Raw genomic sequence first — 23810 nt, forward strand, 5'->3', positions numbered from 1 at the left:
GTCAGGGTTTTCTGCATGGACATGCAGTCATCGATGGTATTGATGTTGCATGCGATATACTTTGGTGACTAAGTATATACCAAAGTAAATAAGTATATACCAAAGTCACCAAAGCCTTTGGGTATACACTTTGGTGACTAATAACTGATAAACGCGTTCGTTAACTGAACTTGTTTATTTTGAATATTTCATGGTGTTACAATACTTTACATTTTTCCGCGTAATATGTAAAAGGCAAAGGCTGGCGAACGGTCTTTCTTCAAACTGGAAGCCGACGAGCGGCGTCTTTTGCAAGGCTAGGAAAGTCTCGAGCTATGTAGCATGAAATTATGAATTTTTTTCTCCACCACCCTTTGCTTTGGTCTGTGGTTTCCACAGCATAAGAGGCCTAATGTCAAGTTACAAGAGAGGATCAAGTTACTAAAGCCAGATAAACGAAGAATCAAAGCTGCTCTATAGCAACAAATTTTCGGCTCAGGCCTCGATTAATGCAAGTATTAAACAACAGTACAAAAGCAACCATACCTTTGAAAAAAAGACAATACAAGTACACTTACATGACTTTCACCGATCGAGTTAAGCTTACAATTAAAATGATTGCTCAACTACTGCGTATGTACATTAACTGTTGGAGCAGCAGGATTTTGCTTATTTGGGGCGCAATCTGATTGCTTTACGGTAACGTCATTTCCTATTCGGATTACCCAGATGTTTCTTTTGGATAATCGGTATTTAATCCTGTGTTTGACTATATTATAAAATTATTAAATAGAAGAAAGGCCCTTCAAGTTATTTACGCAACTTAGAAAGTTGCGAAAAGAAGGTCTAAAAAAAATTTAGACTTGAAAGGGATTCGAACCCATGAACTCGGCGATACCGGTGTAGTGAACTACCAACTGAGCTATCATGCGATCAAGTCAATTGGGAGAGTTTGCTATATACCCGTGGAGGATGAATAAATGAAAATGAAGACCCTCACAGAAAGCCGTTAAGTTGCGTAAGTAACTACAAGGGTCTTGCTTTTATTCAATCTTTCACCCGCAGTTGATATATGTTTCATATATTCACATTTATGTGTACCTGGATTTATGAAAACATAGCTCCAGAAATATTGCCTTATGTTAGTTTTACTTATGAGATTTTAATCTTTTTTTTTTTTGAATTTTTCTTTTGATTCATAGTCATTAAGTAGAAAGCATACAAGGGTCATTAGCAGACATTTACATGGTTTGTTTTTCAAACCGAAATTTCGGGCAATTTTTGTACAAACATTTTTCCGTTTATACATCCAAATTCTTTGTTTTCGTACTTTTTTTCTGCTGTAAAGAACAGCCTTGCCGTCTGTAATTTATTATCTCTGAAAATACTGAACATGTATTACACAACAACTCAATAATTAGGTTTGTTGCCTGGGTAACAAAATATTACGTTTTGCAATGCAATAACCGCGGATCTTTGTAATCTTTCATCAACATTATCATCCAACGCTAGGAACATTTCCTGTAGCATCCTTTGGATTATCAGAGTGTTTTGCCTGGCTGTTCTGAAACTTAACAGACATCGTATGATTAAACGTTGACATGTGTAATCACAGTATTCAACAAACCCAAATTACAAAGTACCACTGCAACTTGTGGTATAGCCCACGGGGGAGGGGGCTACTCCCATAACTTTTATGCTATATAGGCATATGCTGCTGCCAAGGGTATATTATTGAAGCAGTTAGGTCTGGGAAAGGGTATAGAAGTCGGGGAGTTTTGTTCTAGAATAGGATGTCTATGAGAAAAATTTGGTTTGATAAAAGGTCGCGGGAATAAAAATTAAGACTCAAGTCTAGGATTGGGGGGATGTTTTGTGTCTGATCTAGAACATGGTTTGGTATAGGATAAAGGTTTCAAAGTCGACCCAGTGGCACATCTCCATCTAAAGCTATTCAAAACTCCACTCAGTACCCATTCCCCCTACCCCACGGGGGGATATAACCTTGATGAAAATCTAAATTCAGTTTTGTTGTGGGGGATGTGATTTTTCAATTGTTGAAAAGTGGCCGTTTATAAGGGGTGGTCCTACAGGTTTGACTGAATCCTTTTATGATAGTGACTCGGACTTCAGTAATTAGCACTGTTTTATTCCCTTGTATGACAGATAACGGAAGAAAAGTTCACATTACTTCAACTTACCATCGTCGAAAGTTCTTTTTCAGTGATCTGAAACATCACTAAAACAAGAAAGAAAAGTAACACATGTATGACCATCCGTTCACAATAACAACGAAAAAAACACCTTTTAATGAAGGCGACCTTTAGGCAGCAACAAAGACACCACACCGGCTTCGAATTCGTTTTCGGGGTATTGTCAGAATCTTTCGAATGCTCACAACACTGAACAATACCAAGGTGGCAGCCACGGAGAGCTGCTTTTCCCTTCTCACGGCACACACACGTGCCACAAGTGGCCCTGTTATACGGATCTACTTCTCAATACTTATTACTGAAGGTGATTTTGCAATCCTTGAGCTAACAGCTCCCACAACGAGTTTATGGAGATGTAGTTAAAAACGTCGCTTGTGGCCACCACTTGCAAGGACAATATAACGCAGTGGCTTTCGTGTTCCGCTCATGGCCTGGGCCTACCACTGCCCTGGTAAAGGGATCGCCACTCGGGAGTGGGGACAAATATTTGGTTTTATTAACAGAGCTGAAGACGTAATTTAGCCACCATAAAGTGAGATATGAGTGATGACTTTTCGAGTGTTAGCCCTTGCTCGAAATGTCAGCACTCGAATCTTTTTACCGTGACAAAATTACCTTATTTACTTGGTTGATAAATTCAAATATTCATTAATGAAGGGCAGTCACCAGGCTACCAAACTTTAGAATTCGCAGACGAAACTTAAAGATGTACCCATTTACGCGAATGAAAGCCGCTCAGCTTTACGCTTCGAACTTGGGGACCTTGGCTGATAGGGTTAAGAGGTTTTCAAATCGTTTAAATTAATGAATATTAAACGCTGACTTTTACAATTAAGCCCAAACAACTTACCTCAAGTGGCCAAAACTCAATGTTACGTCATCACCGATCAGCACAAACGGAGCCCAGTATTTAGTGTCACTGAAGTCGTCAGATTCCCGCATTTGTTTCATGGTCTGGTGGAGAGCCTTACTGGCACGTTGTCCTTCTGCCAAATGCTCGTAGAAGTATCTCATAAACTGCAGAGTGGCTTCGTCATTAATGGCCCACAGTGATGCAAGGACAGAACGAGCACCGGCACCCAAAAAAGCACGCGCAAGACCCACCACACCCTCGGCCTTAATCTTCCCTCGGCCGCTATGGCAGCAGCTTAGGACGACCAATCTTGCTCGAAGTTTGGCATTTAACACATCAGCCATAGTCAAAAGGAAGTCTTCCTGTTTGAGTTTTTTCTTGGCCACCGTTGGATTAGGAGACAAGAAAATTTCACCAGTTTCCGCACGGCCATGGGCAGCAATGTGTACCAAGGCCACTGAGTTTAGCCTGCTCAACACTTCAGCTTTTGTTGCCTCTTTTCCAGTAAGAGGTTTGATGTTCAGAATAGCACCAATCATTTCTACCTCCTTTTTGGCAGCTGGAAGCTGCAGGATTCTATCTCCTCTGTAAAGGATATCTTCCAACCATGGATCACCAACAAGCAGTGCACCAGACCTACTGTGGTATCCCTCAGGGCACTCTGTCATTAGCTTCAAACTTGTCAGTGTAGGAACCAGTCGAATTGTGAGCGTTTCAGACAAGTACATAGAATTGTGGTCCAGAAGTGCAGCATAGGGAACCAAAAATAGTGGACCATCAGGAACAATGATAAGTTCATCGCTTTGTAGCAGAGGTGAAATCGGTCCCAGGACCACATCGGACAACGCCTTCAAAGCATCGCCTTCGCCTTCTGCAGATGCCTTTGATTTTTCATCGCGGTTTCGATAAGGAAACTCTTCAGATTCTTCATCTGCTGGCCCATCCAAAGAGCGATTCTCACACATGACTTTTTTAAAGACTCCAATCTGTTTGTATGTTTTGTGAGTCAGAGACTCCAAACTATCACTGATTTCCTTTTGCTCGAACTGGCAAAGACTTCCTCTTTGGAGTACCCAGAAGTTGAGGAAACTGGGGGCTTCAGCAAAAAATATCGTTTGCGATGGAAGGTGGCTTGGAATGGAAGAGATTATACTCGTTTTCTCAGCAGACACTGGGTGAACTGATTTTACGCTGTACTGTGATTCCATAAGATCCATCAGAGCCTGTGCACGTCCACGCTCAGCGGTAAAAAGCGCCTCCATTATCTTATTCTGATGTAACTGAAGAAGCCATAATTTGATGTAGGTAGCCTTATGTTTGTTCCGGAAGTCGATTTTCCATCTGTCATTCGATTGAAGAAGACCCCTAAGTTCATCAAATAATCGTACACTACATTTATAAAAATCTTCAGCCGTACAAAAATCGTCGAGAGAGTGGTGAGCATTACCAAGACACGCATATGCCGTTGCCTCGAGCATTTTGTCTCCAGTTTCTTTAGCGATACTTAGAGCTTTCCCAAGGTTCTCGATAGCTGTCTCGAAATCTCTATGCCGGAAATAAACAGATCCAATGTGCATATAAGCGCTTCCTTCAAAATCTTTGCTACCAACTTCTTTAACGATCCTAAGACCTTGCTGATAGAACTCCAAACTTGCATTAAGGTTACCAAGAAAGAAATAAACAGAACCAATCCTCAAATGTAGCTGTCCCTCTAAAAGCTTGCTCCCAACTTCTTTGGCGATAATAAGAGCTCGCTGATAACACTTGTCAGCTTTCTCATAATCCCCTTCAGAGAAGTAATCATAACCAAGCGCACCGTATGTAGTTCCCTCTCCATCTTTGCTCCCAACTTCTTTCATGATGCTAAGAGCTTGCTGATGGAACTTGATAGATGTCTTGTAATCACCAAGAGGGTAGTAAGCATTACCGAGGTTCATATATACGCTTCCTTCTGAATCTTTGTTTCCAACTTCTTTCATGATACTAAGAGCTTGCTGATGGAACTTGATAGCTGTCTTGAAATCACCAAGAGAGTCGTAAGCATTACCGAGGTTCCCATAAACGCTTCCTTCTGAATCTTTGTTCCCAACTTCTTTTATGATACTAAGAGCTTGCTGCTGTAACTTGATAGCCGTCTTGAAATCACCAAGAGAGTGGTAAGCATTACCGAGGTTCATATATACGCTTCCTTCTGAATCTTTGTTTCCAACTTCTTTCATGATACTAAGAGCTTGCTGATGGAACTTGATAGCTGTCTTGAAATCACCAAGAGAGTAGTAAGCATTACCGAGGTTCCCATATACCCTTCCTTCTGAATCTTTGTTCCCAACTTCTTTGATAATACTAAGAGCTTGCTGCTGGAACTTGATAGCTGTCTTGAAATCACCAAGAGAGTAGTAAGCATTACCGAGGTTCCCATATACCCTTCCTTCTGAATCTTTGTTCCCAACTTCTTTGATGATACTAAGAGCTTGCTGCTGGAACTTGATAGCTCTCTTGAAATCACCAAGAGAGCAGTAAGAATTACCGAGGTTTGTATATACGCTTCCTTCTAAATCTTTATTCCCAACTTCTTTGATGATACTAAGAGCTTGCTGATGGAGCTTGATAGCTGTCTTGAAATCACCAAGAGAGCAGTAAGAATTACCGAGGTTCATATATACGCTTCCTTCTGAATCTTTATTCCCAACTTCTTTGATGATACTAAGAGCTTGCTGATGGAGCTTGATAGCTGTCTTGAAATCACCAAGAGAGTCGTAAGCACAACCGAGGTTCCCATAAACGCTTCCTTCTGAATCTTTGTTCCCCAATTCTTTACTGATTATAAGAGCTTGCTGATAAAACTCGATAGCCTTCTCGAATTCACCGAGGCGATGGTAAGCAATACCACGATTCATATATGACGCTCCTTCCAAACCTTTGCTTTCAAATTCTTTGGTGATACTACGACCTTGCTGATGGTAATTGAAAGCGATCTGGAAATCACCAAGAGAGTGGTAATAACTACTAAGGTTCACATTCGGCTTTTCTACTAACTATTTGCTTCCAACAGACTGTTTCTTTGACGCACGTTCTTGACGTGATGTGTATCATATTTTTCGTAATTCCCAATGTAAGATGTTATATAACGTTTCTAATTTTGGTTGTAAAATACATAGGGGAATGGTTCATCGATATCATGCAAGGAAATAACAATGGAATTTAGTGAGGTTGAATACTTTGGCACTGAACATTATGAGATATATTGCAGCTAGTTGAAGACACAAACTCTAAATGACAATCAAAGTTCACTATTAAACGAGAACAGCAACGGGATTTCATGTAAATGTTTAATAATTTGGCAACCGATAGATTGCAGTCAGAACCCGCCGTGCGCACAGTCCCAGTGTCGGCGGATCCATGGGAGGGTTTTACGACTTGTTTAACACTTAAATTCTTGCATCGACAGCAGAGCACATCACTATTCAATTGCTTGATTTTTTAAAATCATTTTGCCATTAAACTAAATTCCAAGAATATTCAAAAATAATTTTTAGGGGGTGGGGAGGGAGGAGGGAAGTGTACCCTCTGGTGGTCTGCTCGCGTCTGCTCGCAAAGCAATATCGGATAATTTTTAGGGGGTGGGGAGGGAGGAGGGAAGTGTACCCTCTGGTGGTCTGCTCGCGTCTGCTCGCAAAGCAATATATTCCTGCATATCGTTCACATGGGACAGGGAGACTACAATCAACGTACAAGGCCTTTTGGCAAATCTGAAGACCTTCGAATTCATTTTCACCTTTTTAATTTTAAATAATAGCCTAGAAACATTCAAACCCATTGCAGCCAAGCTTCAACAGAAAGACCAGGATGTCTTCCAAGCTTATTCTATGATTGACAACACTGTTAAAGCAGTTCACAGGGTGAGGTCAAACAGAAGAGGAATGCCATGAATGGTTTGAAGTCTCCTCTAGACTGGCTGACAAGATTGGTGCTAGAGTCTCAGCGCCAAGAATCACTGACTGGGAGGCACGCACTTAAAAACAATTCAAACCCGGAATCGCATTATCGTGTTAATGTTGCCATAATATAGATCATTTGTTGGAAGAAATGAATTCAAGATTTTTGTGAAAACAGCAAGGCTGGAGCCGAATTCTTTGCCTTGCATTAGTTCGTCTGCCTTGGTGAAGCATGACAGCCTTCGTAATTTAGCAGAAAAGCTACAGGTTTGGCAACAGGACTTACCAACACTGTCCGCACTTCTTTTTGAGTTAAAGTAATGGCAAAACGTTTGAAAATAGCGCACACTAAATTTACCACTACCGGGAAATCTTATGTGTGCAAAACATGGTGACGAGGACAAATATCCGAACATACGAGTTTTGTTTATAATTGGGTGCACACTCCATGTTAGTTCTGCCAAAACTGAGCGTTCATTCTCCGGCTTGCGAACAATCAAGTCACATCTCAGAAACAGGATGTCTGAGGAGCGGTTGATTGGACTAGCACTCATGCACTTGCATCATGACCTTAACGTTGATATATGAAACTGGAGTTAAATTGATTATAACGTGTAACCGCGAGCGGGGGAAGAGGGAGGGTGACTCGGAGGTCGGGGGGATAAGTAATTTTCCGCAAACAAATTTCAACATTGTTTTTGAACCAAAGTTTGGATCATTCCCCCACCCCCCTCCATCAAAAATTCCTGGATCCCCCAGTGAATTGACGGTCTAGATGACATGGAATCGAGGGGTTCAAACATTTTTCTTAACCCAACACTGCTCTGGTTCATTATACGAAGGCAAACCGGTTCTCGAACTGAACCTGAGGGGTCACTTTGTGTTCCCTTCCACTCTCGTAACTTCAAAGCCATTGAGGCTTTAGCAGTGAAACTCGGATGGTATATAGCATGTCCAAAACGGTTTCCTTTGAGCTCCACCAAGTGGACTGGTGACGTTATATCACGTGATAATTGAATAATTTGTTCTTCATAGACTCCATCTTAGATCTGCCGCCTGCATTTCGCGATATCTCCAAAACCGCAGGAAATCCTCCAAATTGGTTGAAAACTTATTTAAAGCAATAAAATTGTAAAATTGTAAAAGTTATGACATGAGAAAAAATTGGGCCGGCAAGATATTGTTACTATGACAACAGCAAGCCACGTAAACCAACAATTATTGCATAAAGTTGTTACCAAATAAAGTTTAGGAAAATTCACCAAGTTCGGTGGTGTTTGCTTTTTTTATTTGGGAAGTTATAAGTATTCAACGCCAGCTTGACGCTGCAGCACGCAGCCTGAATAGCGTTAAGAGTATAAGGTCTAGTCCGGATCGCTCGTGCGCTTAACCTTTTTAAATGACATTTATTCTGTTGGAAATTATAAATAATGGAACTGTTTTCTATCCTAACAAAAAGGGCTTACCAAGAATTATATACTGCAAACACTTATTTGCTTTAAAACAGAGAACCTCTATGCTTTAAAATAAAATAAATAACAATACCTTTTGAACACCTTTTTTAAAACGCTTAAAAGCTGAGAGGAGCTGTTGAGAATAGACCATTTCCGAGTTGCTTTGAACCTCATTATGAAAGCGAGGCTCAGTGCCAAGTTTTTGTTAAGAAAATTAGTTTTCATTCACATGCAAACAAAACTAATTATCATATGAAAAGTTTTGCACTTAGCCTCGCTATGATAGTGAGGTTCACAGCAACTCGGAAATGGCCTTTTGCAACGAAAAATCGGCTTTTTCAATTCGAAGGAAACCTATACGAATAGGTGGATGGTGTTGCTGTGGGTTCGCCACTGGGAGCTCTCATGGCTAACGCATTCATGTGTAACATCGAGAAACAGCTAGAAACAGAAAACAAGATGCCTGCCTTTTACAAACGCTATGTAGATGATACGCTTAGCGCAATGCCTGATTTTGAAACAGCCTCTGAGTTCCTAACGACATTGAACAACAGTCATCCTTCTATCGATTTTACAATGGAGCTTGAAGAAAACGGCAGACTTCCCTTTCTGGGAATGGATATAATCAGGAATGGATGCCGGTTGGACCCGAAGGTCTACAGGAAACCAACGGACACTGGGCTACTGTTACATTACCACAGCCAAGTGAACAGTTGATATAAACGGTCATTGCTGAATACCATGTTCAAGCGTGCATTTAAGCTCTCATCGACGTGAAGGCTTTTCATCAGGAATGTGAACGCCTCAAACAGATCTTTTCCCGACCGCGCTACCCAGACAAACTTGTGATCTCTACCACCCGCCAATTTTTTGATTTAAAAGTATCTGAGGATTCACGTACCCAACAGCAAGTACCAGAGAAGCAAGAAGCCCCAATCAGAATAGTGCTGCCTTTCAAAAATCAGAAATCTGCAAACGCAGTGCGCAGACAACTTGGAGACCTCAGTTGGAAGATCAATGTGGATATCAGCCCGGTGTACACAAGTCGGAAGATCAAGGATGAACTAAAAGTGACGGAAGACAAGCCACCCCTTGTAAATCAACAATGCACTGTGTATCATTTTCAGTGTGGCCTGTGCGATGCAGGCTATGTCGGCTACACGTGCCGACACCTTCACCAGCGAATTGAGGAGCATAAGGGATCGGCAATCGGAAACCACCAGAGGGAGCAGCACAACATGGCCCCAAATGATATTGCGTGAAGTTTTAAAATTTTAATAAAGTGTAAAAACAAACTCGATTGTCTTATTTTTCAAATGCTTTTTATCAAAGAACTGAAACCATCACTAAACAAACAATGAGTTCTATCCGCGCTAAATTATTTGTTTAGATCAGTTCTTAGCAAGCCTCATCATTACTTCATTGTTTTATGTCCGTTTTAAACTTTATAAATACTTATCATTGACGTGTTTTATCACATTTTAGCGTTCATGACAATCTTACCAATTTTTAACTGTTTGTAATATTTTTTATTTTTTACTCGCACTTAATTGAAAATGGCCTCGGAGAGGTCGAAACGTCGTGACCATTTAGCGTGTATTTTTGTCACAAAATCTATTTCTAAGTAAATAACAATACCTTTTCAGACCTTCTTCTGAGTTCCAACAGCGTCGCATTTTCTTTGTCAATCTTTTCAAAGTTAAGGTTGTTACGTTGTAAAGAAAGCAGGTAAATTCGATGAGACGTTATAATCACAATTTTTAGTTGTACCTGATCGGCTGCTTTTGCCATAATTCATCGCAAAACGTGAACATTTGAGGGTCTCCCAGATCTCTAGTGCGAATCGGCCCTCAGCGCCCGGACGGGATGAAAGGCACCTATGTTTGTAGCATTACAACGAAGCTGGCGGTGAATTTCTTTGGACCTCAGGGCTCTCGAGTACAACGATACTCGATTGTTACCTGACATGGTCTTTGAAACGGTTTTTTGCGGTAAAAGTAGGGGTAAAATGGCGTACATTAAAGTGGTTCTCTTGTGTTCTCTTTCAACTACTGAAATCAGATAAGAATAACAAGGCATATACATATATACTAAAACTTAATTAGGGAGGAAGTGAGTCGCAGAGCATCCTATGTTTTATACTGTGGCAGTAAAAAAACGTAGAAATGCTAATCATGTCATTATTCATTTATTTATTTATTTATTTATTTGGTTTTTGCAGGGGGGGAGAGGCACTTTTGTGTGGAAGCATACAAGTAATTCAGTACTGTCTTTCATTATGAAAACAACCTTATTACATCCGGGAATGTTTATGCTGCACTCAAAAACTCAGTAATAATTCATAAGCCCATTGACCAATCAAACTCGTCGATAAAATATTACGTGCAGCGGTTTTAAAACCCGATAAAACCACCTCCTTATTAGTATGCAGTGTTTAATGTTTTTCTGGTATGCTACTCCCCAACGTTCACAAAAGCATAATTGTTATGAATTTTCCTGACACACGCTTTTCCAGGAATGTTTTTAAAGCCGTTCAAAAACTCGCAGCACGTATTTTATCGGGTCTAAAACCCGATAAAACACTGCTGCTCGTGTTTTAAACATTACATGAAAGAGCCAAAGGATACTGCTAATCCTTGATCACACCACGTGATCGCTTCTTCAAACAGATTCAGCTCCAGATAAGCACTTGCTCCTAAAAAACATATATGATAACTTGATTTATTTTAAGACAAGTTAATTTACTTCAAAATTAAGTTTCTATGTTTGCGCACATGTATCATGATAATGACAGTAGAGGATGATGAAAAAGGATCGCCATTTTGCAATACAGCTAGGGTGCGTTCGATTGACCCTATTCCGGAATAGGAATACATACAATAATTTCAATAAATTCCTCAAGAGGTTTCTGGAGTTACTAAAATACAAAATCGCTCTTAAATTATCATGTGTCAGCGAAAGTTTGCAGAAATGTCTTCCCAAATTTAATTAAAAGAGAAATCTAACAGCTATTTCGCTTATTCTTATTCTGGAATACGGTCAATCGAACCCAACCTTAAACACCACTTTATGAACAGCCGCTTAGTCTTTGCAATAAGAGGATATAGTTTTTTAATATGGTGCTGATCCCGCTTAATATGGACACAAAGGGCGACTCGAACACTTCATACAATAAATAAGTTAATTGTAGTCATGGGGTTTATGCCATGCGCAATGTCAGACATCTGCACGACGTGTGATAAAAGTAGGGAGTTTCAAAGAAAATAACATGTTTCTGTTCAATCATTGACTGGCGATGTGCAGCAATACACTGTTCTTTCAGTTGAAACATATAAAATCGCATATATACAAGGCAGCATCTTTAACAATAATACATCGTGTAATACACACTGATACAGAAAAACAGTTCTAAAAAACGGATGGATATTGTATAAATTCGAGGCTCGTTGGCCTACCTGGTGTAAAAGAGTCATGATCTATGTATTAAGTTATATATTACAAAACATTGTTAATGGCCGTCACTTTAAAGATTGTATAGTAGATATCGTGGCGGTACATTTTTGCAGTTAACTCGTTACTTTCTTTTTCTTTTGTCTAGAATTTTAAGACATCTTACCTCTAATGATTGCTTTGACATATGATGGTTGTAATTCAGTGGCAACTTTCGCATCACTTAGTGAATCCCGATAACTCCCTAAAAATTATAAATAGATAAATAAATTTATATATCCTCAGGCTGAAGCAGCTGGCCAGACCTCTGCGTTCTCTGAGACGCGAGGAAAGCTGGTTGACGCAGGACGTAGTAAAACAGGCTAAATCGGCGCGGAAAATGTTTTTGAGAACGAGCGAAAGAGCGTCTGGAAACGAATTCAGGTACGGTCCAATTTATTTTCACAACTCAGTTGTGCTAATAAAGTAACTAAATAAACGCTGAATGAATAAATAAATTGAAATAAAACATCTCACCTAAACGAAAGTGCGCTGCCGCCCTGTTGCAATACAGTTTGGCTTTCAGTTCTTCATCCTTAAATTTCACTTTAATTCCTTCCGTATAAAAGTTGACGCGGCGTTACGGAAATTTCTCTTCCCGTATTCATCATTGCCTTCATTCTTATAAACCTCTGCTATTGCTAAAATGAATAAAATTAAAACATAGTTAATAAAAGGCAATGATTAAGCCCGTATGTAGCCCGTCAAACTACTTCATTTTAGTGTTGTATATTTTGTAAGCATTTTTGGCGTTGACCGTACACAAACCACAATAGATTTTGAATTGTGTTGGAGCAAATCACCAATAGTAAGATATTCAACTGTAGTATGAAAGTTAAAAGAAAGGATTGTGCACGGTCGCGGCCCTTCCAACAAAAATTGAAACACCATTGTTAACATGGCAAGGTTTCATAACCAGTCCCTCAATAGCCCAATTTCGATACTAACTATGATGAAAAGATCTTTGAAACCGGCTTGGGAGTATTGTGTTTGTCACGCTGTGTGCGGTTTAGTCATGTTGTTTTAAGCCGTTGTGTTTTGTTGTCGCTTGCTCGTTGGTATATTTTGTTCAGTGCTTTTTTGTTCGTTATTAAGTTGAGTGATTTGACTGTAAGGTCATGGCGAATTGTGTGTATACATTCCCTATACTATTTTTCAGCATACATATTTTCAAGGGGCAGTGTCGCCTACTTGTGATGTTACTTTGAATGGCCAAAAAACACATTTGATTCGACAGAATCGTTAAAATAATGGTTCAGTTTTGTTTACTGTAACCACACAACTACACAGAAACTAGTGTTAGTTCTCACTGGCTTCTAATGGCCAAGATTGAAATGGATTGAAACTTGAAAAAATTGGCCAATTTTTTCAAGTTCTTCCAGCGTATTTAAAGAAAAAAACTGATTATTGTTTGTTATTCCCAGAAGACATCAGTTAATATTTTATTCTAGGTGCTTTAAAAGCAATTTGATGTTAGAGGAAAGGTACTTTGTCAAATATTTGAACAGCTTCGACCAAAACAAGAGAAACTTCCGTGACAGTGACCCTGCAGTAACCTGAACAACGGTCAACTTTTATTTGAGCCCCAAATTGTATAACCTAATGTCAAGAGACGAAAATGACCACACTATAGGATTAAAGAGGACGGGGGGGGGGGGGGGGGGGTGTTAATAAGTTACGAAAACAGTGAAATCCCGATCTCGAACCTCAAGGGGAAAGGCAAATTGGTTCGAGAAATCGGGAGTTCGAGAAATCGAAGGTGGCATCAAATTACGCTTAATTGGCCAGGTATTGTTTGATTATCAGTTAGTGTTCAAATTTTAACAAAAAAACATCCTTTTTAATGTAGATCTTGACCTTTATTTACAAACGAAACGTACTTAAGAAACAAAAACGGAACATAACAGAACAGATATCGTGTAGAGTCTGTATATAGCGCTCACTCAATTTAGCTGAAATAATTTGTAATAACTTGTTGCCTCTTTGCAACCGAGAAACTCTGGTCTATGTTCCTGGTACTTTTGCGCAGATTATCGATTCTAAATACGAGAAAACAGCTTATCCGAAAGTGTCAATTTGATTGAAGGTGTGAATGTAATTTACATCCGCGCTAAGTGGTTTCGAAATTTTCGCAGGTTCGAGTTATCGAGGGTTAATTTGTCCCACGGGAGCCAAAATTGGTTCGAGTTATCGGGAGTTTCGAGAAGTCGAGGGTTCGAGAAATCGGGAGTGAAATTATAGAGCTTGAGTGAAGCAAATCCAAGGGAAACAAGGTTTGGTTCGAGATATCTGGAGGTTTGGGAAACCGACGGTTCGAGAAATCGGGATTCAACTGTACACCATTTTCCAAAAGCTATCATCCGTGGACTCAACGCTTTTGCAACATTTAATGTTAGTGATAACCGGGAAATTGAGTGACGTGACTTTTTACCTCTCAAAGTGTCATCATCAAAATCCAAAGTATCCTCACCAACTGGTGTGACGTCACTTCCTGGTATGGATGCTGGGAAAACGAATACTTTTAGGTTCAGCTTAAATAATCAGCAATACATGGACTTATTGTCAACTGTAAGTTAGATACTGGGCAAAGACAAACATTCCAGTATTGAGAAGAACTGTTAAATTTCACTGCATTTCATTACGAACAGCATTGCATGTTATACAGCAATACCCAAGTAGAATTATGAGTTATCACTAACTTTCAGTACACACTTTTCATCCCATAATAAATAAGTAATTAAAGAAATAAAGAAAAACCAACAAACAAACCATTAAAAAACAAACACACAAGCAAACAGCAACAACAACAAACAAACAAAACAAAAATCCAGAGAAAGTTTCTAGCCAATGTGGCGGCTCTACACTTAGGCGAGGAGAACGTAGGGTTTTCAGTTAAGAGGCGTTCGCTATTTTTTCATCCATGCACTTAACTCAGTTCTCTTACAACTGTGAAGACTAACATTGAACAGTTTTCCCGTCCAACAACAAATTCTGGTAAGAGGATAACATGAATCCTCACCTTTCGAAGTGTCATCATCAAAATTCAAAGTCTCCTTATCAGTTGGCGTGACGTCACTTTCAGGTTTGGCTTTGTTTTTACTGTTTGCTATGGATGCTGGGAAATGCAATCGAATACTTAATCAGTACTTTAAAGATTAAAAGTCCGTTCTCTTTCAAGTGTGAAGATTAACATAGAACAGTTTTCCAGTCCAACGACTTCTGGTAAGAGAATAACATGACTCCTCACCTTTCAAAGTGTCATCATCAAAATCCAAAGTATCCTCACCAACTGGTTTGACGTCACTTACAGGTTTGGCTTTGTTTTTATTGTTTGCTATGAATGCTGGGAAATGCAATCGAATACTTAATTAGTACTCTAAGATTAAAACTCAGTTCTCTTTCAAGTGTGAACATTAACAAAGAACGGTTTTCCAGTCTAAAAACGACTTCTGGTAAGAGAATAACATGAATCCTTACCTTTCGAAGTGTTATTATCAGTTGGCGTGACGTCACTTTCAGCCACTTTCAGTCACTTTCAGTCACTTTGACGTCACTTTCACTAACATGAAGTCTTACCTTTCAAAGTCTCCTTATCAGTTGGCGTGACGTCACTTTCAGGTTTGGCTTTGTTTTTACTGTTTGCTTTGGTTGCTGGGAAATGCAATCGAATACTTAGTCAGTACTCTAAGATTAAAAGTCAGTTCTCTTTCAACTGTGAAGATTAACATAGAACAGCTTCCCAGTCTAAAAACAACTTCTGGTTAGAGAAAAAACTTGACTCCTCACCTTTCAAAGTGTCATCATCACACTTCCAAGTCTCCTCACCAGCTGGTTTGAAAACATTTTCAGTTTTGGCTTTGTTTTCAGTGCTTGTCATGGATGCTGGAAGATCAAATATTTCAATTTAATAAGTATACTCAGCTTGTAAGTGTAACTGTAAAATTTATATAGCGCAACTTTCCACATAAGATGATTAAGTGCGCTTTTCATATGCAAAGGGAAATAGAAAATATATGTAAAATCGCAGACAACAATAATTATAAAAACTCAAGATGAATAAAAAATTGAAAAGCTGTACTCCATCAAATATATGCTACGTTAAAGTCGTGTGTCTATAAAAGCTTCTTAACGTAAAGCAGAACGGTTTTCCAGTCTTAAACGACTTCTGCTATGATAATAGCATGAATCCTCACCTTTCGAAGTGTCATCATCAAAATCCAACTCCTCACCAGCAGGTGTCACGTCACTTTCAGGTTTGGCTTCGCTTTCGCTGCCTGCCATGGATGCTGGGAAATCAAATGTTTAATCAGTATACTAAGTTTATAAAATGTAACTATAACTTAGATGCTGAACTATGAATGAACACACACTGTAACGGTAAAGTCAACTTTTTTTAAACCCAGAATTTAAATTTTCAGTTTGTATATAGCCAATCGTTTCTGCCAGCAGTTATGAATTTGCTTTAACGGGCAACAGCTTCGAAGTATAATGACAATTTATTTTTTGGCAGGATATAAACAGGCTACAACGTTGTTTCAGCTTATCACGCTGCACGACGCGTGAAGAAAGGTGTCAAGGATCATGCTTGGGGCCACTTCTGTTCTCTGTTTATGCGCGGAAGCTGTCCCAGGTTATCAAGAATCATTTGCCTAACGCGCATGCGTACGCTGACGACACTGAGCTTTATTTGTCGCTCAAACCAGACAGGTCAATGGGTGAGACGGAAGCAAAATAAATGAATGTATACTAAATAAATAAATAAATAAATAAATAAAAAGATAAATGTATGTGCTATAGAAAGATGTATCAGGGCCGTAAGAGCGTGGCTGATTGTTGATAAATTACTCCCCTGAGCTGAATAAAGACAAGTCTGAATTCATGCTCATTGGAACTCGCCACCAACTTTGCAAAGTTAGAACTGACAGCCTTATGGTTGGTGACACGCAAGTATAATCAGTCAGTGAAGCTAGGAATTTGAGTGTCTGGTTCGATTCTAACTCCAGTTTCGCAGCCATATAAACAAAACATGTCAATCAGCCTTCTTTTCGCTAAATAACATAAGGCGTATAAGAAAATATCTACCTTTTGAAGCTGCAAAGTCATTAGTGCAAGCTTTTGTAATAAGCAGAATTGACTAGTGTAATGCAGTGTTATATGGTTTTCCTGCCGTATACGTTAATAGGTTACAACGCGTTCAAAACGCTGCCGCTAGGTTACTGACGAATACACCGCGTTATTCGCACATTACATCTATGATGATTAATCTCCATTGGTTGCCAGTTAAGTTTACGATCATTTTTAAAGTAAATTTGATGACTTTTAAAGCTCTCCATGGCCTAGCACCAGCATATCTTAGTCCGCTTCCGTCTAGTGCTCTGAAGTGAGGCCACGTCTTTGTCTTCTGGATCATACCGATACTTCATGTTACTTTCAATTCTTTTATTATTATTATTATAAAAACTGTCCGAAACATATTTCCATCCACGCAAATACAAAGTACAAATATTTTGCTTTCACCGGATTTTTGATTTTTTTTGGTCATATGATGCGCCAGTTAGAACTAATGTCCCTTCAGCTATACATGGAAAACGAAATTTTAATGTATACATAGTTTATGAAACAATACATGTTGTCTGCTGTGCTTATATCCAGTGAAAATTTTTCCATAATTTTTTTTGTCTCTATTTACCCTTCACTTGTACAGTAGAACGTAAAGCAAAGTGTCTAGAGTGAATTCGACAATTACATTAGGTTCCAAAGATTGCCTTTTGCCATCGGCTAATTCACTTGTTTTTTGAAAAGGGGGGGGGGGGGGGGAGGAAGAAAAATGTCAAAAAAATGTTTCCAATTCATTTTTTTCCTTCTTTTCGCGAGCATTCACGATTTTTTGTTGTTGTTGTTGTTGTTCTTTGTTTTTGTTTTTTCGCTTTTATTGCTAAAATGGCCTTAAAATCTGAATCCGCCTTCGCCACGACGGAGTGATGGGCGCTTGTATCAGCGGCGGCTGATCGAAACCGGAATTATCGGATTTCTCATTCATTCCATTAGAGCCTGAAGCCTTATGCCTGCAAAGCGACAGCCGGAAATTCGTCTGCGGGCGCAGGTAAGAAGCCTTAATGTTTGCGTGAACGTTAAATGAATATATGCTTCAAATTAAAACATCAGAAACAACTGATTAAACATTATAAAAACAATCAAACAAACAAACATGCAAAAAAAAACAGCAACAAACAAACAACACCGAAAACCGGAAAGAGTTTGTAACTAGTCCTGGCGGATCTACGGAGGGGTTTGCTGTTTCTTCCCCCATGCGCTTGATTCAGTTTTTTTTCGACTGTGAAGATTATATCGAACAGTTTAACAACGACTTCTAATAAGTTAGAGAATAACATGACGCCTCACCTTTCAAAGTGTCATCATCAAAATCTAAAGTATCCTCACCAACTGGTGTGACGTCACTTCCAGGTTTGGCTTTGACTTCGCTGCTTCCCATGGATGCTGGGAAAACAAATACTTTTAGGTTTAGCTTAAATAATCAGCGATGCATGGACTTATTGTCAACAGTAAGTTAGATACCGGACAAAGACAAAAATTTCAGTATTAAGAACAAGTGTTCAATTTCACTGCACTGTCAACGCAAACCTTGTCATTACGATACAGCTTTGCATGTTATACAACAATATCCAAGTAGAATTACGATTTATCATTAACGATGAGTACACACTTTTCATCCCATAATAAACAAGTAAATAAAGAAATAAAAAGAAAAACCAACAAACACACCATTAAAAAACAAACACACAAGCAAACAGCAACAACAACAAACAAACAAAACAAAAATCCAGAGAAAGTTTCTAGCCAATCTGGAGGCTCTACAAAACTCACCTTTCAAAGTGTCATCATCAAAATCCAAAGTATCCTCACCAACTGGTGTGACGTCACTTCCAGTTTTGGCTTTGACTTCGCTGCTTGCCATGGATGCTGGGAAAACGAATACTTTAGGTTTAGCTCAAATAATCAGCGATACATGGACTTATTGTCAACTATAAGTTAGATACTGGACAAACACAAAATTTCCAGTATTGAAAAGAACTGTTCAATTTCACTGCATTGTCCACTCAAACCTTGTCATTACTAACAGCATTCCATGTTGTACAGCAATATCCAAGTAGAATTACGAGTTATCACTAACTTTAAGTGAACACTATTCATTCCATAATAAATAGGTAAATAAAGAAATAAAGAAAGCCAACAAAAAACCATTAAAAAACAAACACACAAGCAAACAGCAACAACAACAAACAAACAAAACAAAAATCCAGAGAAAGTTTCTAGGCAATCTGGCAGCTCTACACTTAGGGAAGGAGAGGGAAGGGTTTACAGTTAAGAGGCGTATGCTATTTCTTCATCCATGCACTTAACTCAGTTCTCTTACAACTGTGAAGACTAACATTGAACAGTTTTCCAGTCTAAAATTGAATTCTGCTAAGAGGATAACATGAATCCCCACCTTTCGAAGTGTCATCATCAAAATTCAAAGTCTCCTTATCAGTTGGCGTGACGTCACTTTCAGGTTTGGCTTTGTTTTTACTGTTTGCTATGGATGCTGGGAAATGCAATCGAATATTTAATCAGTACTTTAAGATTAAAACTCAGTTCTCTTTCAAATGTGAAGATTAGCAGAGAAAAGTTTTCCAGTCTAAAAACGACTTCTTGCAAGAGAAAAACATGACTCCTCACCTTTCAAAGTGTCATCATCACACTTCCAAGTCTCCTCACCAGCTGGTTTGACAACATTTTCAGTTTTGGCTTTGTTTTCAGTGCTTGCCATGGATGCTGGAAGATCAAATATTTAAATTTAATCAGTATACTCAGCTTATAAGTGTAACTGTAAAACTTATTTAGCGAACCTTTCCATATAAGATGACCTAGTGCGCTTTTCATATGCATATTCATAAAATCGCAGACAACAATAATTTTAAAAAATTAAGATTCTTAACGTAAAGCAGACCGGTTCTCCAGTCTTAAAACGATTTCTGCTACGATAATAGCATGAATCCTCACCTTTCGAAGTGTCATCATCAAAATCCAAAGTCTCCTCACCAGCCGGTGTGACGTCACTTTCAGGTATGGCTTCGCTTTCACTGCTTGCTAGAGATGCTGCGATAGGCAATCAAACACTTAATCAGTACTCAAGGACGTGGCGGCGGCTGATCAAAACCCGGGACTGGCTTATTTGTTTTAGCCATTGACTGAGAGCTTGAAGCATCAATGTTTGCGTGGACGTTACGTGAAGAAGTGTTCGAAATAAATTAAAAGAAAACAGAAAATGAAAAAAATATTACAACATCAATCAAAAAAACAAACAACAACGAAAACCGGAAAAAGTTTCTAACTAGTTCTGGCGGATCTACGGAGGAGTTTTCTGTATCCATGGACTGAACTAACTTCTCTTTCAACTGTGAAGATGAACATTAAACAGTTTTCCAGTGCAACGACTTCTGGTAAGAGAATAACATGAATCCCCACCTTTCAAAGTGTGATCATCAAAATTTAAAATATCCTCATCAACTGACGTGACGTCACTTTGACATTGTAATTTCGTTTTTAAATGTAATGGTGACTGATAAACGTCCATTATTATTATTATTATTATTATTATTATTATTATTATTATTAATATTATTATTATATAAACTGTCCGAAACATATTTCCATCCACGCAAATTCAAAGTCCAAATATTTTGCTTTCGCTAGATTTTTTATTATTTTTTTTGGTCATATGATGCGCCAGTTAGAACTAATGTCACTTCAGCTAAACAAAGTAAACGAAATTTTAAGGTATACATAGTTTATGAAACAACACATGTTTTTTGCTGTGCTTTTATCCAGTGAAAATGTTTTCCATGAAATTTTGATGTCTATTTACTCTTCACTTGTACAGTAAGACGTAAAGCAAAGTGTCTAGAGTGAATTCGACAATTACGTTAGGTTCCATATTTTCTTTAATTATCACACAGAAATTAACTACGGTTTGACTCAATGTATTAATAATACGGTATAGCACAATAATATCTGCATGAGTTTGGCCATTTAAATAAAGATTGCCTTTTGCCATCGGCTAATTCACTATTTTTTGGGGGGGGAGGGGGGGAGGGAGGAAAATGCCAAAAGCAGGTTTCGAATTCATTTCCTGCCTCCTTTTCGCGAGTATTCCCTTTATTTTTTTGATTCTTCTTTGTTCTTGTTTTGTTTCCGCTTTAATTAATAATATGGTCTTGAAATCTAAATCTGCCTTCGCCACGACGGAGTGATGCGCGCTTGTAGCAAAATAGCGGCGCCTGATCGACACCGGAATCGGATTTCTCATTCATTGAATGAGAGCCTGAAGCCTCATGCATGCCTGCGAAGCGACAGCCGGAAATTCGTCTGCGTTCGCAGGCTAGAAGCCTTAATGTTTGCGTGAACGTTAAATGAATATATGCTTCAAATAAAAACAACAGAAACAAATGATTAAACATTATAAAAACAATCAAACAAACAAACATGCAAATAAAAACAGCAACAAACAAACAACACCGAAAACCGGAAAGAGTTTGTAACTACGGTCTGGCGGATCTACGGAGGAGTTTGCTGTTTCTTCCCCCATGCGCTTGATTCAGTTTTTTTTCGACTGTGAAGATTATATCGAACAGTTTAACAACGACTCCTGTTAAGAGAATAACATGACGCCTCACCTTTCGAAGTGTCATCATCAAAATCCAAAGTCTCCTCACTAGCTGGTGTGACGTCACTTTCAGGTATGGCTTTGCTTTCACTGCTTGCCATAGATACTGCGAGATCAAATATTTAATCGGCATACTCAGTTTATGAAGTGTAACTGTAACTTAGATGCTGAACTATGACTGGAAACACACTGTAACAATGAAGTCAACTTTTTAATTTTCAGTGTGTATGCACCCAAACCTTTCTGCTTGCAATATTACATTAACGTACAACAGGTTCAAAGTATAATGACAATTTATGTCATCATAGCGGACTAAAAACAGGATGCAACGCTGTTTTAGCTTATTTTGTTGCACAGTGTGTCAGTCGTCTTTATTGTTTATTATGGTGCGTGAATAATTTTCATCCACTTCCGTTTAGCGCGAAAAGTGAGGCCACGTCGTCGTCTTCTGTATCATACAGATATTTGATAGCCGGTTAACAGCGGTTTCAAGCACAAACCTCAATGCCAGTAAAACTATCTTTCATCAAGCTTTTCCCTGTTTTTATTGTTATTTATACTGTTATATGTTTTCTGGAACATATAACAGTGAAATTGAGCTTTCAAATTAAGATTTCATGAGGACACAGTTCTTGTCTTTAAGGCCTGGTTTGCGACCTAAACACTAGCCTGCAGAAAAAGCTTACTTTATGCGCTTACTTATAAAAAAAATGACAACAGATGCCTGTCTTACTGTCTACGCCAGCACAAGGGATTTTTTGCCATGTTTCACAAAGGTTTCGTTTTCTATCGGCCAACCGACTAAATATTTCAGAAAACAATAAAAAAAAAAAAGTTTTGAATTCATTGCCTGCTTCCATTTCAGCGAGTGTTCCTGTGTTTTTGTTCTTTGAAAACATCTTAATATGACGCTAAAATTTAATTTCTGCCATCGTAATGAAGTTTTCCAATACCTTTTGGAATGATGATGGCTTGAATCCATAAATAAAAAGGCGGAGTGGCGGTCATGTTTAAGATGAAGAATATGTAGGAGCTAATAAATATAGCGTTCACGGACGTTTTGACTTTGCTGTCTTCTTCAGGGTATGAAAATACTAGCTTGAAACGTTGGGGCTTCTTTTCACTCTTCAGGGCCTGTTTTTCAATTCCTACTTACGTAGTTTAAGGCGCTTTGCAATTTACACATTTTTGTCAACTTACCCGGAAGATTGAAGAATAACTCGCCTGGACTTTTCTACTTCTTGGCTGTTTAACTGGGCGGTAGTTGATCAGATTGTCCGTGAGGCTTTCCTCAAACCAGTAAAATGAGAGAGGATACTAAAATTTGGAATCACGACAGCAAAAGTATATATCACCCACTTCGCTTGCCGAGATTTTTCTTACTATTTTCCCCCCTTATGCATAAAACATTTAAAATACGACGCTCAGTCAAAATCTATGTTACCAAAACTAACTTAGTAACGTCAAATTCGCTAGCTTTGTCCAGCCATTGTCGAATACGCGCGCACATTTCCTGATTTGGTCCGTTAATGTTTTGTTATTATAAATATAGTCCATAATTAAATGCTTCTATGTTAAACGTTTTTGTCAGAGGAAAACATTTTGCATACCTTAGTTGCTGCTTAAATGGTCACATTGTTTAGTGTAGGACGGGGTTTGATGATCAATATTTTAAAAGAAGCACTTGTTCCATGAGTGACAAGTTATAAAATGAGTGATGATTAAACTGACGAGTGTTGGTCCACAGTTCTGAACACCAACTTGACGAACCCCAACAAACGGTGCTCGGAATAAACTAATTGACCTAATAAACCGCAGTTAAAACATCAAAGGAAGCCCTGTAATTTGCACACATGACGTAACCATTCCATAGTATTTAAAACATATTATTCAGTTGAAATCCTTAAAATATCCCATTCTTAATTCCTATTTTCGTAATCTTTACGTATTCAGGGTTGGTGTTTCGTTTTCTGAGCTTCGATTTCCGATTGCTTCGGTTTCGAGTTCAGGGTGACTCATTTTCAAGTTCAGGGTGCTTCAGTTTCAAACGTACAAATTTCGTGAACTTTAAGCTCAGGAATTCGAATAAGTCGTCCTATTGTCTCTATTCCTCTTTACCCTATCAAGCATCCTATTACAGGAGCCAAATTTGCCACTGAA

At 38.7% G+C, this 23810-nt stretch overlaps 1 protein-coding gene and 2 pseudogenes across 2 annotated transcripts; 1 reads left to right on the forward strand and 2 right to left on the reverse strand.

Moving 5' to 3' along the window:
• Window positions 1-171: 171 nt before the first annotated feature.
• Window positions 172-13148, reverse strand: LOC146473189 (uncharacterized; annotated as a pseudogene). Its single transcript, XR_014866435.1, has 8 exons — window positions 13115-13148; window positions 12401-12564; window positions 12051-12128; window positions 11062-11129; window positions 10073-10123; window positions 3043-6020; window positions 2181-2218; window positions 172-1549 (listed from the first exon to the last, which is right to left on the reverse strand). The product of XR_014866435.1 is annotated as an uncharacterized LOC146473189 (transcript).
• LOC146473190 (uncharacterized) lies at window positions 7385-9958 on the forward strand (annotated as a pseudogene).
• A 1701-nt stretch (window positions 13149-14849) lies between the features above and the next one.
• LOC146473191 (uncharacterized) lies at window positions 14850-23416 on the reverse strand. The gene is made up of 9 exons (XM_085118637.1): window positions 23261-23416; window positions 21661-21756; window positions 19988-20083; window positions 19664-19759; window positions 19434-19529; window positions 18809-18904; window positions 15710-15805; window positions 15500-15574; window positions 14850-14914 (listed from the first exon to the last, which is right to left on the reverse strand). The coding sequence occupies exons 2-9, from the start codon at window positions 21749-21751 to the stop codon at window positions 14850-14852; spliced, it is 711 nt and encodes a 236-aa protein (XP_084974763.1). The 5' UTR covers window positions 21752-21756; window positions 23261-23416.
• Between the last annotated feature and the right edge of the window lie 394 nt (window positions 23417-23810).

This window comes from Pavona decussata, unplaced genomic scaffold (assembly GCF_977016875.1).
Source record: "Pavona decussata unplaced genomic scaffold, jaPavDecu1.1 SCAFFOLD_94, whole genome shotgun sequence".
NCBI classification, from domain to species: domain Eukaryota; kingdom Metazoa; phylum Cnidaria; class Anthozoa; order Scleractinia; family Agariciidae; genus Pavona; species Pavona decussata.

Bases quoted from the DNA above. Each gene is read 5' to 3' on its own strand.
- LOC146473191 (XM_085118637.1), bottom strand. From the start codon at position 21,751: ATGGCAAGCAGTGAAAGCAAAGCCATACCTGAAAGTGACGTCACACCA. The intron at 18,905-19,433 runs GTGGGGATTCAT...TCGTTTTCCCAG, and splicing joins TGATGATGACACTTCGAAAG to CATCCATGGCAAGCAGCGAA. The intron at 15,806-18,808 runs GTGAGTTTTGTA...TTGATCTTCCAG, and splicing joins TGATGATGACACTTTGAAAG to CATCCATGACAAGCACTGAA.